Below are 15,288 nucleotides of genomic sequence, written 5' to 3' on the forward strand. Positions count from 1 at the left end.
ACCTATTACTTATGAGGCATATTCTGGGGATGGCAGGTACATCCTAACCAAGACCCTAAGAGACACTTTTATAGTAGGACTTACATCATAAGCTGATATTGATAATTTAAAAAAATGAAATTTTGCTCTTTTTCATTGTTAAATTCATTTAAGCTTTAAGTTTTAATATTGTATTTGATATTATTGACTATTAAAGTTACAATCCCAGATAATTTCCAAGAATTCATCCATTCATTTCCCCAGAGCATTACAACCACATCTTCTGAGGACCAGCTACTCCAAGAGAGGTGTTTTCAGACACTACTGACTTTTTATTTCCTTTGAACATGTTAATAATAACCAAGTCACTAGAAACGATGTATCAAATGGGTTTAGGTGATGCATCAGATGGCAAAGCATCATAGTTCAAGGTTTTTCTCTACAAAGTCTGAGTTCTCTGCTTCTTAATATTTTAGTGTCATTTTCAAGTTCATCCGGCACAGTGGCAAGTATGAAGTAAAGAAAGCTGGAAAAATTATGTTCACCTTAAAATCTCAATTTTTTTTTGTTTCATCTTTTAAGACAAAATTTTCCCTGCTGCTTTAGTCTTTCCAGGGAGTACCCTATATCCTCCATATGGAAGTCGCCTGTATGTGAAGTGGAATATGTATGTACACATAGACTAGGAACTCAGGTTTCTTAATTATAGACCTAAGAGTTACTCTTACCTGTAATTTCTACAACACAGTAGAGCTCCTGTTTGCTTTCAAACTCAAGGACTTAAGGTACTTTATTCAATCCTATGAGGTGTAAAACTGATTCCTAATTCTGATCCAACCAGTTGAGGTTTTAAATTACTTGATACTTCCAAGGTAAATTGTGATTCAGGCTACTACAAGTAATGGGTTTGTGAAGCAAATATAATGTTTTAAATGAAATCATTTGAAACATATTTTCTATCCCAGTTTCACATTTTCTCACAGTTAATTGGTCAGATTACACAAAGAGCAGTTCTATTGGCTGTGAAACATCCATAGGCTTACTCTTGCCTACCATTCAACTGCCGTGTTTTTTCACAAAGAATGAATATACCCTGGAAGTTTACTGACTGTGGATTTAGGTTATCAAAAGTAATGGGTTTGTCTGAAAAATTCATTTTTTTACTTGGCAAAATTCTATATATAGTAGCTAATTTCTGTAAGTCAAATTGTCATTTTTGCTATGTATGGTTACCAAGTTTTTATTTACACAGTTATAGTAATTAGTTGAAACAGGTATTTTTAAAAAGTGTTTTTCTTCAAATAAGCAGTTGTAAATTTCTTTCAGTTTTCGCCATCAAATTTTACATGCAGTACCCCGCAGTAATCAGCAACTGTTGGTTAAGCTCCAGCAACTTTTTAGTTTGTTGTGTTTTACTAACAGAACATATGTAGCACCTCGAATTTTCCACGATAAATCAAGGCCACCTTGGTTTAGTCCAGGCATGCAGCAAGATTGCTCTGAATATTTAAGGTATGTTCTTACCTCAGACGACAGTAGAACCTTGCAATTTAGAGTTAATCATAGATTAAGGATGACTTTTAGTGGTGCAGAATCTATTGTCAAACTGCTCTTAACTGCCAGTCAAGAATTTAAATGAAAAATATGAGATACAAGGCTGCTTTGTGTTAATAAATAATGTATACATTCATACTAGGCAAAAATCAATTGATATGACAATATTTGGTATAATGCATGATAGCAGGGATCATGAGCTGATCCAAACCAATAAATGTTGTATCCTCTCATTACTAAGGATGTAGGTGTTGTTTTGCACTGTAGTAACAGACATAACCAAGACTATTAATCCTCTCAGTAATAAAAATTATAATAACAAATAACACTCAAGACTATTAATCCTCTCAGCAATATAAATTATAATAACAGATAACATTCAAGACTAAACCTATCACAACACAAACTGGTAAATACACTAGATTTTAAAGATAACATGTATTTGTTCATATGCGGAACAAACCTTTGGTCTTAACAATAGGATATTTTCCAAGCGCTAGCTGGTAACCAGTTAAAAACAATCAAAGGTTGTAAGCAAGGAATCTGTGAGATCTGGTAACTCCTGTGCATATGAGGTGATAGCTGGTCAGAGACCACACACTGCCTCAGAATGCATTTAGTCTTTTTTTTTTTAACCGCCTTGGAGAGTAAGACCCTATCGCTTTGCTCTGCTTCCAAACCTGTTGATTTGTGCCCGTGTTTTTTTCGTTTCAGTGTTTGTGTGTGATTGTTTCTGCTCATTATGGATTCTGCCAAGTCTCCACGGCCTCATCAACGCATGTGCCTGGGCATTCGAGGATTTCCGTGCTCAAGGTTTTTAGCTGCTGTTATCACAGACCCACATATGACAAGCAGTAGGTGCCATGCTAATTATTGTATGAATACTAATCCTTGTCCAGAAAGTTGTTCCTGGCCTAAGTTGCAGTGGAGTGTTTTACAAGAAGAGGGAACATTGCAGAGTTTTGACTCTTCCTTGGGAGGGTTTCCTTCCTTTTCTTCCATCGATTCGTCGATAGAAGTATCGGGAGTACCACAGGATGATGTTATATTTAATGTAGCCCCCCCTCTCCCTCAGGTTCTAATTTTATACCCAAGAAGGAGGAGGGTACACCATCTAATATCTTAATTTCAGATATGGAGTCATCCAAGATGGTGGCTGTTTGGCCATCAGTACTGGGTTTACGGGGTTCACCTTCCTTGGATGGGGTGCTGTCGCATTTCTGGAGGCTCTCCCCCCCCACCCCTCTGGCTCCTATAGTAGTCCCACCTCCCTCAGGACTCCCCTATGTTGGCTCTCACATGCTGCCACTTTTGGAGCCCCTTTGTCATCACCGATGCTCACTGGGTCGCGCCTTATCGCTCTGCCAGTGAGGCCATCAACCAGCACTGGTCTCAGAGATGTCAGGACGTCACTTCCAGCATCCTCCCAGCCTATAATGTCGGATGCGGTGGCCGCTCATCCACTAGCTGTGACGTCACCGCTTTCCAATATGACATCATCGTCTTCTCTCGCTGAGCCGTCTGAGGCGTTAGTTCAAGCAGTCTACAAGAGACTGGACTGTTTTGCAAGAGAGGATTTCTGCTATGTCTACGAAAAAGAGTCGTAAACGGAGGGTCTCATCTCCTACTTCTGCTAGTAAGCGACCTCGTAGAGAGGAGTTTCTCTCCTTCTCCTGTTCCTTCTCCATCACCCCCTCGCCATTGTGTCAGACATTGGAGGATCAAGGACTTTGTGGTTTTGTTGTCAGACTTTGTAAGGAGTGCATCTCCTTCTTCCCCTCATGACTTTCTGTCCCATGCACGTCTGTGTTCGTGCAGGTGAGAGGAGTGTTTTGTCATATGCCCCACAGGGTCGTGTTTCTTCCTCACACATTTGCATTCGTGAGGTTGGCAGTGGAGATAGTGGAAGGAAGGCATCCTATTCTTTGGGAGATAGTGGAAGGAAGGCATCCTATTCTTTGATATATGACTGTGTCTCTCCTGTACGTCGTGAGAGTATGTATCCTCGTCTTGCCTTCACAGTGTGTCTCTCCCTCTCACGTATGTATTCATGACAGTGTGAGTGTTGAAAGCAATAAGAGTGTTTCAACATTTTCCATACACAGACATGAATCATTTCTGCTCGTATGTGCTGATGATATCAGTTCATCGGAGCAAGGACGATAAAGTGCTGATTAAAAGGTCAAAGGTTGCAGATATGAAGGTGGCTCAAGCTTCGTCTGAGGATTCTTCTCTTGGCAAGACTGGGGCTGAGGGTCGAAAACTTGAGGCTCCCCTGGCCTGTGGACGTGTTTCTCATTCTCCTGAAAGAGACCTTAGCCTTAGGCGTCCATCTCCTTCAGGTAGCTCTCTTCAGCAATATCCTTTTCTTGGGACCGTGCTTGGCTGGCATCTCACGGACGTGTACTCGAATCGTCATGTTCGTGTACATGATTCCTCCCGCAACCAGGTATGTTTCACTTGACTTACGTGTACATGATCATGTATGTGGTTCTTCTCACGAGCCTGTATGTTGTTCGAGCCAGGACAGTGTGCAAGTGTCGTTGTGAGATGATGTTCGAGAACCTTCGGTCTTAGGATCTTAGAGTTTTAGACCTTACACTCCAACCAGTATTGTCCAGAATGTGGGGCTTCCTGGGGAAGCATCACCAGTAATGTTACAGAAAGAGGAGGATACTGCCAAGCCATCTTCATGTCATCAGTCACCTGTGCCAGACCAGGAGGAGGGAGACACCCAAGAGTTTATGTCATACTTCGCAAAGGTTGTTGATCTCATTCATGAGCTCAACAATCTTGAATGTAGGGCACAAGCTCAATCTTCTATCACCCCAATTGGTATATAGGCCTTTAGCATGCTAGGTGCTAAATAGGAATCTAGAACTACTTTTGAGCATCCCTTGTCCTTTTGAGCTTCCCTTGTCGGTTCACGCTCAGTCTGTCCTGGAACAGGTGAACAGTTTGGTGTCAGACCAAGATGGCTCTATGCATTCTAGTAGATCATCTAAGTTTCTTCCTCCTCCTCTCGTGTGGCATAGGAAGTACTATTCTACTAATATTGTTCATTTGATGCCTCATCACCTTAACCCAGACGTGATCTGTCTTAAGCCTGGCCTAACCCTGTCTTATCATCACAAGAGTTCTAAGCTATGGAGACTACTGCAGCTTCCATCTTCCAGAGTGTCTCCCGGCTGGATTTGTGGTCCACCACGATAGCCAGGATTGCTTCAGATGAGGGCTGAGGGAGGTATAGTGAGTTCTTCCTCTCTCACTAGACTGTTACAGTCCAGGGCTAAGGCTATTTCTTACCTGGCACACCTTAGCTCCAACCTGTAGGCCAACCACCTCCTGGCCAGGAGAGACACAGCACTGTTCAAGGTGGCAAGTTCAGTGGACTCTTGAGTCTTTGTTTGCTCTCAGGAATGGGGATCTGCTTGGTTCACAGTTCCTGTTTCCGAGGACTGAATTAGAAGATGTTATTGACCGGTGACAAGCAGATACTAAAGACAGGGTAGTACATCAAGCAGTATCAAAGTCAGAGACACGTTCACGACACCCCCTCCTCCTCCTCAACAACTGGTGAGATCTTCACCTGGTAAATCTTCTAGGAGTTTGAGTTCCGCTTCTGTGAGGGTCTCCCAATCTCGCCCTTACAAGCCTGGTAGGGACTCTAGGGGAAGGGGCAGAGGGGGTCATCAATAAAGTGGGTGCCTCTCCCTCTCTGTTGCCACGGGTAGAGGGATGCCTGGCGGGCCAGTGGGCCAAGTGGCAAAGGTATGGAGCGGAGAAATGGGTAGTAGACGTTCTGCAGGTGTGATATCTACTGCCATTCAACTTCTCTCCTCCCCTCTCGGACAAACCCCTACTCAATCAGACTTATGCCCATGGCTCCCCAAAGTTCATAGCTCTTTGGAAGGAAGTGTTGAAAATGCTGAACAAGGGTGCGATAGAAGTAAAGCGTCCTTCTCTGGGGTTTTACAGTCAGATATTCTTGGTACCCAAAGCAACAGGCGATTGGAGACCAGTAATCGACCTTTCCACCTTGAATCATTTTGTTAGGAAGACAAGGTTCAAGATGTAGACGCCTTGGACAGTGTTGGCAGCAATAAGGGACAACGACTTCTTGCTGTCAGTAGACTTAAGGATGCTTACTTCCAGATCCCTATTCACCCTTCGTCCAGAAAGTTTCTTCGCTTCATTCTGGGAGAGCAGATCTATCAGTTCAAGGTCCTGTGCTTTGGATTAACCACATCCCCTCAGGTGTTCAAAGGGTCTTTGCCCCTGTATTGGAATAGGCTCATGCTCAAGGGATTCACCTGTTGAGGTACCTCGATGACTGGCTGGTATTAGCAAGCTCCAGGGAGAAACTGCTTCAGGACAGAGATCATCATCTTCAGTTTTGTCAGGAGCTAGGCATAATGATAAACCTAGAGAAGTCAAACCTGGTTCCCAGCCAGAAAGCTCTTTACCTAGGTATGTATGTAAATACAGTAGCGTCGAGGGTTTTTCCATTGGACCAGAGGTTAGACAAGTTGCGGTTAGTGACACAGAAGTTCTTGTCACAACTCGAATAGCCAGCACACCAGTGACAGGTCCTCCTGGAAATTTTGTCTTCTCTGGAGAAGCTGGTCCCTCATGGGCGTCTTCATCTTCGGTGTCTGCAATGGAGACTGGAAGACTTCTGGTCCCCGGCGGGAGATTCTCCACTACAGAGAGTCCCTCTGTCCAAGGAGGTGAGACAAGACCTTCGTTGGTGGTTGGATAACCAGAATCTCTCGGTGGGAATCCCTCTTCGTTCTCCCCCTCCAGACTTCCTTCTGTTTTCAGATGCCTCCATCTCGGGTTGGGGAGCTCATCTGGGAGACCTCCTTGCGTCAGGTGTTTGGAGTGCGGAAGACAAGCTACTACAAATCAATGTTTTGGAGCTGAAGGCAGCTTTTCTGGGGCTGGGGGAGTTTCGGGAGAAAGTAGAGGGTCAATTAGTTGTTCTGATGTCCGGCAACACCACGGTGGTTGCTTATGTGAACAAGCAGAGGGGTCTGGTGTCTCGTCACCTCCATTCATTGACAGTCGAGTTACACCAGTGTGTGATCAACAACTGAAAATAACTCTCTGCCAGGTACATTCCGAGCAAGAGGAATGTGGTAGCCGACAGACGGAGTTGTTGGAACCAAATCCTGGGCACGGAGTGTGTTACGGACTCTGAGATCTCAGAGACAATGTTACGGTGTCGAAATATCCTAGAAAGGGTCGACACAATGTTACGGCCTCTGAGAGAGGTCCGCTTCAGGTTCGATATGAAATAAATTAAAAAAAATATTTCAACACCAACAGTTGAAACTGGGGATACGAATATAGAAAGAAACACTAACACAACAAAGGTTTATTTATAATCTTAATAACATAGGTAAATGCAGAATGGTATCTCCTATTTACATAAAAAAGATAGAATCTTACACTGCATGAACTGGGAGAACAGTGAGGCAATTCAAATACTTTGCTAGTCAATTTGGCAATTTTATGCATGACACTTACCTGGCAGGTATATATATAGCTTATCCTCTTGTCGCACTGGCAGAATTTCAAAACTCGCGGCAGCCGCAAGTACACTGGTAGTTCAGGTGATCGCCACCCCGTTCCCGTGGCGCTGGTGCTCGGAACCATTCCCGTTTTCCTCAGATTTTCTCTGCCAGCCGAACCGGCAACATCGTTGTTGGTTCTCTGATAGAATTTCCTGCTCGTTGACTGACTTTTTGGATTGTGGTATCGTATTTGGAAAGTTAGCTTGGCAATCGCAATTGATCGTGCATTAGTATGTCTGATTCAGGGAGTATGTTTAGAGTTTGTGTGAAAGAAGGGTGTTAAGTGAGACTGCCGAAATCATCGGTGGATCCCCATACTGTATGTAAGAAGTGTCGAGAGTTTGTATGTACGTGGGAGAATAGGTGTAATGAATGTGAGAGTCTAAATGAGAAAGAGTGGAAGACTCTTGTGAAGTATGTTGAAAGACTGGAAAAAGATCGGGTGAGAAGATCAGTGTCTAGAAGTGAGAGATCTGGTTTTTCGGGTAAACCTGTGAATGATTCTATTTCTGTGTCTTCTCCAGCTCATTCAAATGTAGATTTAGTAGCACCTTCCCCCCAGGTTTCTCCTGCGCCCGTTGCTGTATCTGAGGACACTACTGACCCGCAAATTGTGAAAGTGTTCGCTGCCCTGGCTTCCATGGGTGATCAGATCAAGCGATTAACGGATAAAGTGGAAGTGATTAATGTTGGTGACAGTGTAGTGGAGGGGGCGCCTGATCGTCCCTCTCGTGCTCCTAGACCTAGACCTCTGTCAAACTCCCAGACCCAAGGGAGAAGGCATGTCGAAAGTTGAAGGAGGCGAGAGGGGTTTACTCACGATCAGTCGTCCTTTCAGGCAGTCCTGTTGTTACGTCCCAGGCTGCAGCAGTACGCCAGAGAAAAGGCGTGACTGGGAAGTGCGTTTATTCTTCTGATAGTTCGGCTTCAGGAAGGAAGAGACTTTTTTGGAAGAATCGCGTCCTCTCAAGAGATCGTACATGCCGACCTCGTCCCAGGATGAAAGAGTTTACGAACAGGAGGGTTGGAGTAGCCCTGAGGTCTTTTCGTCGGAAGATGAGGACGCAATCCCTATCAAAAGGAAGAAGATTTTTCGTCCTTTAGACGTGTGTAACCGCGAGATGGGCGGTTTTTCTCCTAATAGAGAATCTGCGCTTCGTAGACGTCAGGATCGCTCACCTATCCGTAGCAGCCCAGTGCGTCCTCGTTCGCTGCTACCTCAGGAGTTTTGTCAGGAAGCGGAAACTAAGGAAGTGTTACGAGATATGCAGGAGAAATTAGCAGTCCTTGTTAAATCCTGGGAAAGACCAGAACAACCTTCGGTTAGACGTAAGGACGCTTCTCTTCCAGTTAAGTCCTCCAAGAGGACGCAAGATAAATCGTTGCCTCTTCTTTCTCAGGCGGCATTATCTCGTAATACAGGACGCAGTGTGTCATATATGAGGGACGTTTCTCCTACGCTGCAGGAAGCAGGACGCAGGCGGCAGCGCACTGATCCGTCTTATTCCCGACAAGACGCGGAAGTGCTTGATAAGGAAGCAGTTTCGCATTCGCTTTCCAGACAAGCTTTGGAAAAGGAACCCGATATGGATTGTTTTCAACATCTGGATTTCCAGGATATTTCTTCTCAGGAGGAAGACTTAGTGGGTTTTTCGGAGGAAGACAAGAATGTGGAAGCTCCTTCCTCGGATTACAAGAAGTTAACTGAGTGCCTTCTTTCGTTGTTTGAAGGAGATTTTCAACCTTCGGCTCCCTTATCTCCGCTGTCTCAATTCTCCAAGACGAAAGCACCCAAGAAATCTACTTTCTTGAAAATGACGCTGTCGATCACAGCTAGGAAAGCCCTTCAACGCATAAATGAATGGTTGAAGGAGAAGAGAGAAGGGGGGAAAACTTCATTCGCATTTCTACCTGCCAAGTTAGCTTCGAAGTCTGGTGTGTGGTATGCTACGGGGGAAAGTCTTGGCCTGAGAGTTCCTGCCTCCTCCCAGGGGGACTTTTCTAATATCGTGGATAGTTCCCGTAGGCATGCCCTACACGCAGCCAAGGTGTGGTGGACTTCATCAGAATTCGATCATTTGCTGAAGGGCATTTATCGGACTTTTGAAGTCTTTAATTTCCTCGATTGGTTGTTGGGGGCTTTGGCACGTACTCTAGAGATTGAAGAACCTTCTGATTCGGATTTACCCAGAAGCATTATGTCCTGTATGGACAAAGCCTTGAGGGATGGGGCTAATGAGCTTTCTTCTCTATTTACGGCAGGTGTGCTGAAGAAAAGATCTCTTTTGTGCTCTTTCGCTGCGAAAGGAGTTTCGAATGCGCAAAAGTCGGAGTTGATGTTCTCCCCACTTTCAGGACAGCTTTTCCCACCGGACATCATTAAGGATATCGCGCTTTCCCTTACACAGAAGGCTACACAAGACCTGCTGACGTCTTCAGTAAGGAAGTATTTGCCCTCAAAGGTAGTAAAGAAGACACCGAAGGAAACAAGGACAGCACAGCAGCCCTTTCGGGGTAGGACTTTTTCCTGACCAGCCTTTAGAGGGAAAAGAGTTCCTGCCAAAAGAGGTTCGAAAACCTCAACCAAACAATGAGTTCGAAGTCCTCCAGACGTGTGTTGGGGCCAGACTTTTAGACTTCTGGGAAGTCTGGCAAAGCAGAGGAGCGGATCCTTGGTCTGTAAGTGTAGCGAAGGAAGGCTACAATTCCGATCCCCCTTCCTAAAGAAACCACCTCTCGCTACAGCTCCGAGAGCCCTAGGGGCTCATTACATCGATTTAGAGAAGAGAGAGTCTCTTTGGCATCAAGTTGTCAGTATGTTAGAGAAGGGAGCCATAGAACCTAGTTCTGGATCACGAATCCCCAGGTTTTACAACCGTCTTTTTCTGGTACCGAAGTCGTCAGGAGTTTGGAGGCCAGTACTGGACGTAAGTCAGCTAAACTTGTTCGTAGAAAAGACCAACGATTCAGTACTGGCAGCGGTACGTCCAGGGGACTGGATGGTGACGCTGGACCTTCAGGATGCGTATTTCCATATTCCGATTCATCCAAGGTCCAGGAAATATTTGAGATTCGTGATCCAGGACAAGATATATCAATTCAGAGCCCTTTGCTTTGGGCTTTGCACGGCCCCTCAAATCTTTACAAGGATGATGGCGAACGTGGCGAAGTGGCTTCATCTGTTAGGATTCGGAGTCTCTCTCTATTTGGACGATTGGCTCATAAGAGCACAATCAAAGCAGCAATGTCTGGAGGACACGGACCTCACATTGGATTTAACAAAGCAGCTGGGTCTGATGGTGAACCTGAAAAAGTCACATCTGATCCCCACAGAGGAGCTAGTTTATTTGGGGATTCTGATATCCTCAGTGACTTTTCGGGCTTTTCCGTCCCCCGAAAGGCAGACCATGTGCCTTCGGAAAGTGCAGGAATTCCTATCGAAAGACCAATGCTCGGCGAGAGAGTGGATGAGCCTGCTGGGGACACTCTCTTCGTTAGAGCGGTTCATTTCCCTAGGGAGACTTCACATGAGGCCCTTACAGTTCTTTCTGAACGAAGTCTGGCCAAGAAGATCGCAACCAGATTCCTTCCTGTTTCCAATTCCTTTAAAGATAAAGGAGGAGTTAAAGTGGTGGCTAGCCCCGGAAGGTTAGCAGAGGGTACGTCACTCCAGCAGAGGAACCCAGACCTGATATGTTTTTCCGACGCGTCAGAACGCAGGCTGGGGAGCGACGCTGGGCCCTCGAGAGGAGTCAGGCCTTTGGAACGAAGAAGAGAAAGCTTGGCACATAAACAGGAAGAACTGATGGCGATTTTCTTGGCTCTGAAACCATTCAGACCGTGGATCAGCAGCAAAGTGGTGCAGATCAACGCGGACAATACCACAGCTCTGGCATACATATGCAAACAAGGAGGGACCCACTCGTTTACTCTTTGCAACTTGGCGAAGGAGATTCTTCTGTGGTCAGAGAGAGAGAACGTCACCCTGCTCACCAGGTTCATTCAGGGGAGAAAGAATGTCAGAGCGGACCTGTTGAGCAGGGAGGGACAAGTGCTTTCGACGGAGTGGATCTTGCATCAACAAGTATGCCAGAGGCTGTGGAAGCTTTGGGGCAGGCCAGTGGTGGATCTTTTCGCTACCGCAGCGACGAAGAGGTTACCGAATTACTGTTCTCCAGTCCCGGACCCTCTTGCAGTCGCAGTAGATGCCTTCCTACTAGATTGGACGGGGCTAGACGCGTACGCATTTCCCCCGTTCAAGATTTTAGGAAGGGTAATGAAGAAATTCAGAGAAAGTCAAGGAACAAGGCTGACTCTAATAGCTCCATACTGGCCGGCCCAAACGTGGTTCACAGAGGTACTGGAATGGACAGTGGATTCTCCGAGAAGTCTACCCACGAAAGTAGATCTTCTCAAACAACCCCACTTCGACAGGTTCCACAAGAACACCCTCGCTCTGGGTCTGACTGCGTTCAGACTATCGAAAGACTTGTCAGAGCGAGGGGGTTTTCTAGAGAAGCAGCGAAGGCAGTTGCGAGAGCACGAAGAGCTTCAACTATCAAAGTGTACCAGTCGAAGTGGGAGAACTTCCGTAAATGGTGCAAGAATCGGAAGATTTCTTCATCCAGTACCTCTGTGACCCAAATTGCAGATTTCCTTCTGTATCTGAAGAAGGAAGTGGGTTTGGCAAATCAAACCATTAAGGGTTACAAATGTATGTTATCTGCAGTGTTTAGGCACAGAGGATTAGATCTGTCCAATGACGCAGATCTTAGAGATCTTCTCAGATCTTTCTTAACGAAGAAGGATCGACAATGCAAGCTCCTTCTTGGAATCTTGATGTCGTACTCAAATTCTTAGAGACGGATAGGTTTGAACCTATGGACAGTGATTCTTTACGGGAAAAGGGGGGAAAGTTTATCGAAGAAGACTATTTTCTTGGTAGCCTTAGCTACAGCTAAAAGGATTAGTGAGCTGCAAGCTATTAACAAACAAGTAGGATGGAAGCACAACAAAGCAGTTTGTTCGTTCCAGGAGGAATTCTTAGCCAAGAATGAGAATCCTTCACATCCGTGGCCAAGGTCATTTGAGATTTCAGGACTGGCTGATCTAGTAGGTCAAGAACAGGAAAAAGGGTTCTTTGCCAGTAAGAGCCTTACGTTACTACGTAGAAAGGACAAAAAGCATTAGAGGGGCTTCAGGTTCTCTCTGGTGTTCTGTGAAAGATCCTACTAGACCCATGTCTAAAAATGCTATGGCTTTTTTCGTAAGAGAAGTCATTAAGGAAGCACATTTGCTTTGCCAGGAAGAATGCTTCGGGTTGCTTAAGGTTAAAGCTCACGAAGTGAGAGCGGTAGCTACGTCCTTGGCATTCAGAAAAAATTTAGCCCTCAAGGACATTATAGACTCTACGTTTTGGAGGACAAATTCGGTCTTTGCTTCGCATTACCTCAGAGACGTGAAGACAACTTTTGATAATTGTCAAACGTTAGGCCCGTACGTATCCTCAGGTACAGTACTGGGCAAAGGAGTTTCCACCCCATAACCTACTAACATGCTAGGCTATTATTTTAATTAGGTTATAGTGTTTTATGGTTGTCTGAGAAGGTTATTACCTGCTCAGTTTTTGGTGTAGTATTTTGTTATAGTGATTGTGTGTGGTTCAGGTGACTAACTTTCCTAGCATGAATGCCTGTGGTAAATGAGGGCTAGGGTTCTCTGTCAGCAAATTGGTCATGTCCAGTTGTCAGACCCTTGTTATTAGCTTTCTCAACAAACAGGTCACATCCTAGTTGAGAGCTACTAAGGTTTAGCAGGCTAAGAGGCAGGACCTACGAAGTCAGCTACCTTAGCAGGTAAGGAACCTAATAGTAATTTTAAAAATTAGCTAATTTTTAAATTATGACGATGTTGCTGTCTATGACCCACCTCCAAATGTGTCAATCAGCTATATATATACCTGCCAGGTAAGTGTCATGCATAAAAATGATATTGTTATGATACAATAAAGTTTTATGCATACTTACCTGGCAGGTATATATAATTAAATTCCCAAATTCCCTCCTCCCTCAGGAGACAGGGTTCAGAGAAAATCTGAGGAAAACGGGAATGGTTCCGAGCACCAGCACCACGGGAAGGGGGCGGTGGCGATCACCTGAACTACCAGTGTACTAGCGGTTGCCGCGAGTTTTAAAATTCTGCCAGTGCGACAAGAGGATAAGCTATATATATACCTGCCAGGTAAGTATGCATAAAACTTTATTGTATCATAACAATATCATTTTGACGCGCTGGCTTCATAAATGTAGAGCGGCAATTGCAGTCGTCCTCTTGACTCCGTATTGCAGAAACTAGTCTACTTGAAAGGCAGGAACTACCCAAAACCTCTAGCAGGACCTTTTCTTCTCTGAAGTCTGCTCGACGTCGAGAAAACACGGCCGTCCACTCCTGAAGACGACTAGACCAATATCCAACCAACTCTCGAACAACTCTTCTTTTGATTGATATGTACTTCATCGGTTCCTTCATCTCTAGTCTCTCTCTGACGATCACTGCTGTTGATCTCTCACTGATAATCTGATCTGTGGCTCTTACTAACTGGTGATCTCTCTCTTTTACGATCTCTTCCTCTTACGATCACTGCTCTCCAAAGTTCGTTCGTCGCATTTATACGGCACTCTGGGGGCGGAGCCTACGGCGAACGTCACAGACTCGCGAGATTTCTAGAAATTCTTAGATGAATCTAGACTAGATATTGCATCAGAAAACGCGGCTTTTCTCCCGCCACTTAGGCGTGTGTTGCACTCCACAACACGCCCGATGATTCCAGAATAGCCGCGAGAAACGGCGCCTCCAACACGGGCGCGAAAACCTCCTTACTGCTGAACTTCTCGAAAATGCATCAGGTCGTGGTGGACAGGCTTTTTCAGGTTCAGGGGAGGCCTATGCTAGACCTCATCTCAACTCAATTCGACAGGAAGCTGGAAGTTTACTGTTCAGTGATCCCTTATCTTCTTGCTCTGGCAGAGGACGCCTTCCAACACCCTTGTGACAACCTCGAGGTTTACGCCTTCCCTCCGTTTTGCCTGATCCATCAAGTTCTGAACAGGGTAATGAGTTCTCAAAATCTCGGGATGACCTTGGTGGCTCCTTTGTGGCCTCAAGCCGAGTGGTTCCCAGACCTTCTGTCCCTTCTGGTAGAGGTTCCATGAGAGATTCCTCCGTGGCAGCAACTTCCTTGTCAACCTCATGTCGAAAGGTTTCACCAGTCAGTAGAATCCCTGCCTCTTTACGGATGGAGACTATCCAGTATCTCCTCTTTAGCAGTTTACCAGGGGAAATGGGCAGTCTACTGTGATTGGTGTCGTCAACGGGGTTTCTCTTCACTCAAAGCCTCTGTTCATTGTATAGCAGATTTTTTTTATCTTCCTCAGGGATGAGAAAGGACTCTCTCTTTCTGCAGAAAGGTGTAGAAATCTCTTCATCTTGGGAGATTTCTTTGTTGTTCTGGGGTTTCGAATAGACCTATTCTCCAAGGGAACTCAAACCTCCTGCTTGGGATGTTTCACTTGTCCTGAGAAGCCTCACTCGAGCTCCATTCGAGCCCTTGCAGCGTTCATATGACAGAGATCTGCCGCTAAAGACAGTTTTTCTGTTAGCCTTGGCTTCTTCGAAGAGAGTGGGAGAGCTTCATGGTCTGAGTTATGATGTGTAACATACCAGGGGTTGGGGGTCGGTGACCTTCGAGTTCGTAACCAAGACCCAAAATCCCTCAGTACATGACAGATTTGCCTCTTTTTCCATTCCATCATTGATTGACTGTGTAGAGAGCCCTAAGATGCTACCTTAAAAGGACTCGTCATCTAAGACCTAGATGTTGTAGACTTTTTGTTAGCACTGGTCATTCCAGAAAAGAAATTTCCAAGAACACTATTTCATTTTGGATACATAAGGCAATTAAGTGGGCTTATACCTCGCCTGATGGTTTTCTCACTAAGTCTGTGCAGGCTAGAGCACATGACGTCAGAGGTATAAGTTCTTCTCTGGCATTTAAGAAAAATTTTGCTGTTCTTAGAATTTTGAGCGCTGGTTCCTGGTTGCGCCAATCCCCCTTCACTTCTTTTTACCTGAAAGATGTTGCCCACAGATCTTTGGACGTGTTTTCTTTAGGTCCTGT

At 45.2% G+C, this 15,288-nt stretch overlaps 1 protein-coding gene across 2 annotated transcripts in view; it reads left to right on the forward strand.

Moving 5' to 3' along the window:
* The window catches only part of LOC135224575 (ubiquitin carboxyl-terminal hydrolase 38-like), a 476,208-nt gene that overhangs the window by 299,907 nt on the left and 161,013 nt on the right, over positions 1-15,288 (forward strand). For both annotated transcript variants that reach the window (XM_064263709.1, XM_064263710.1), the window contains one exon: positions 1,306-1,491. In XM_064263709.1, coding sequence (XP_064119779.1) covers positions 1,306-1,491 — 186 coding nt within the window. The remainder of the gene's footprint in view (positions 1-1,305; positions 1,492-15,288) is intronic.

The sequence above is a fragment of the Macrobrachium nipponense genome, chromosome 12 (assembly GCF_015104395.2).
Source record: "Macrobrachium nipponense isolate FS-2020 chromosome 12, ASM1510439v2, whole genome shotgun sequence".
Lineage (NCBI taxonomy): Eukaryota > Metazoa > Arthropoda > Malacostraca > Decapoda > Palaemonidae > Macrobrachium > Macrobrachium nipponense.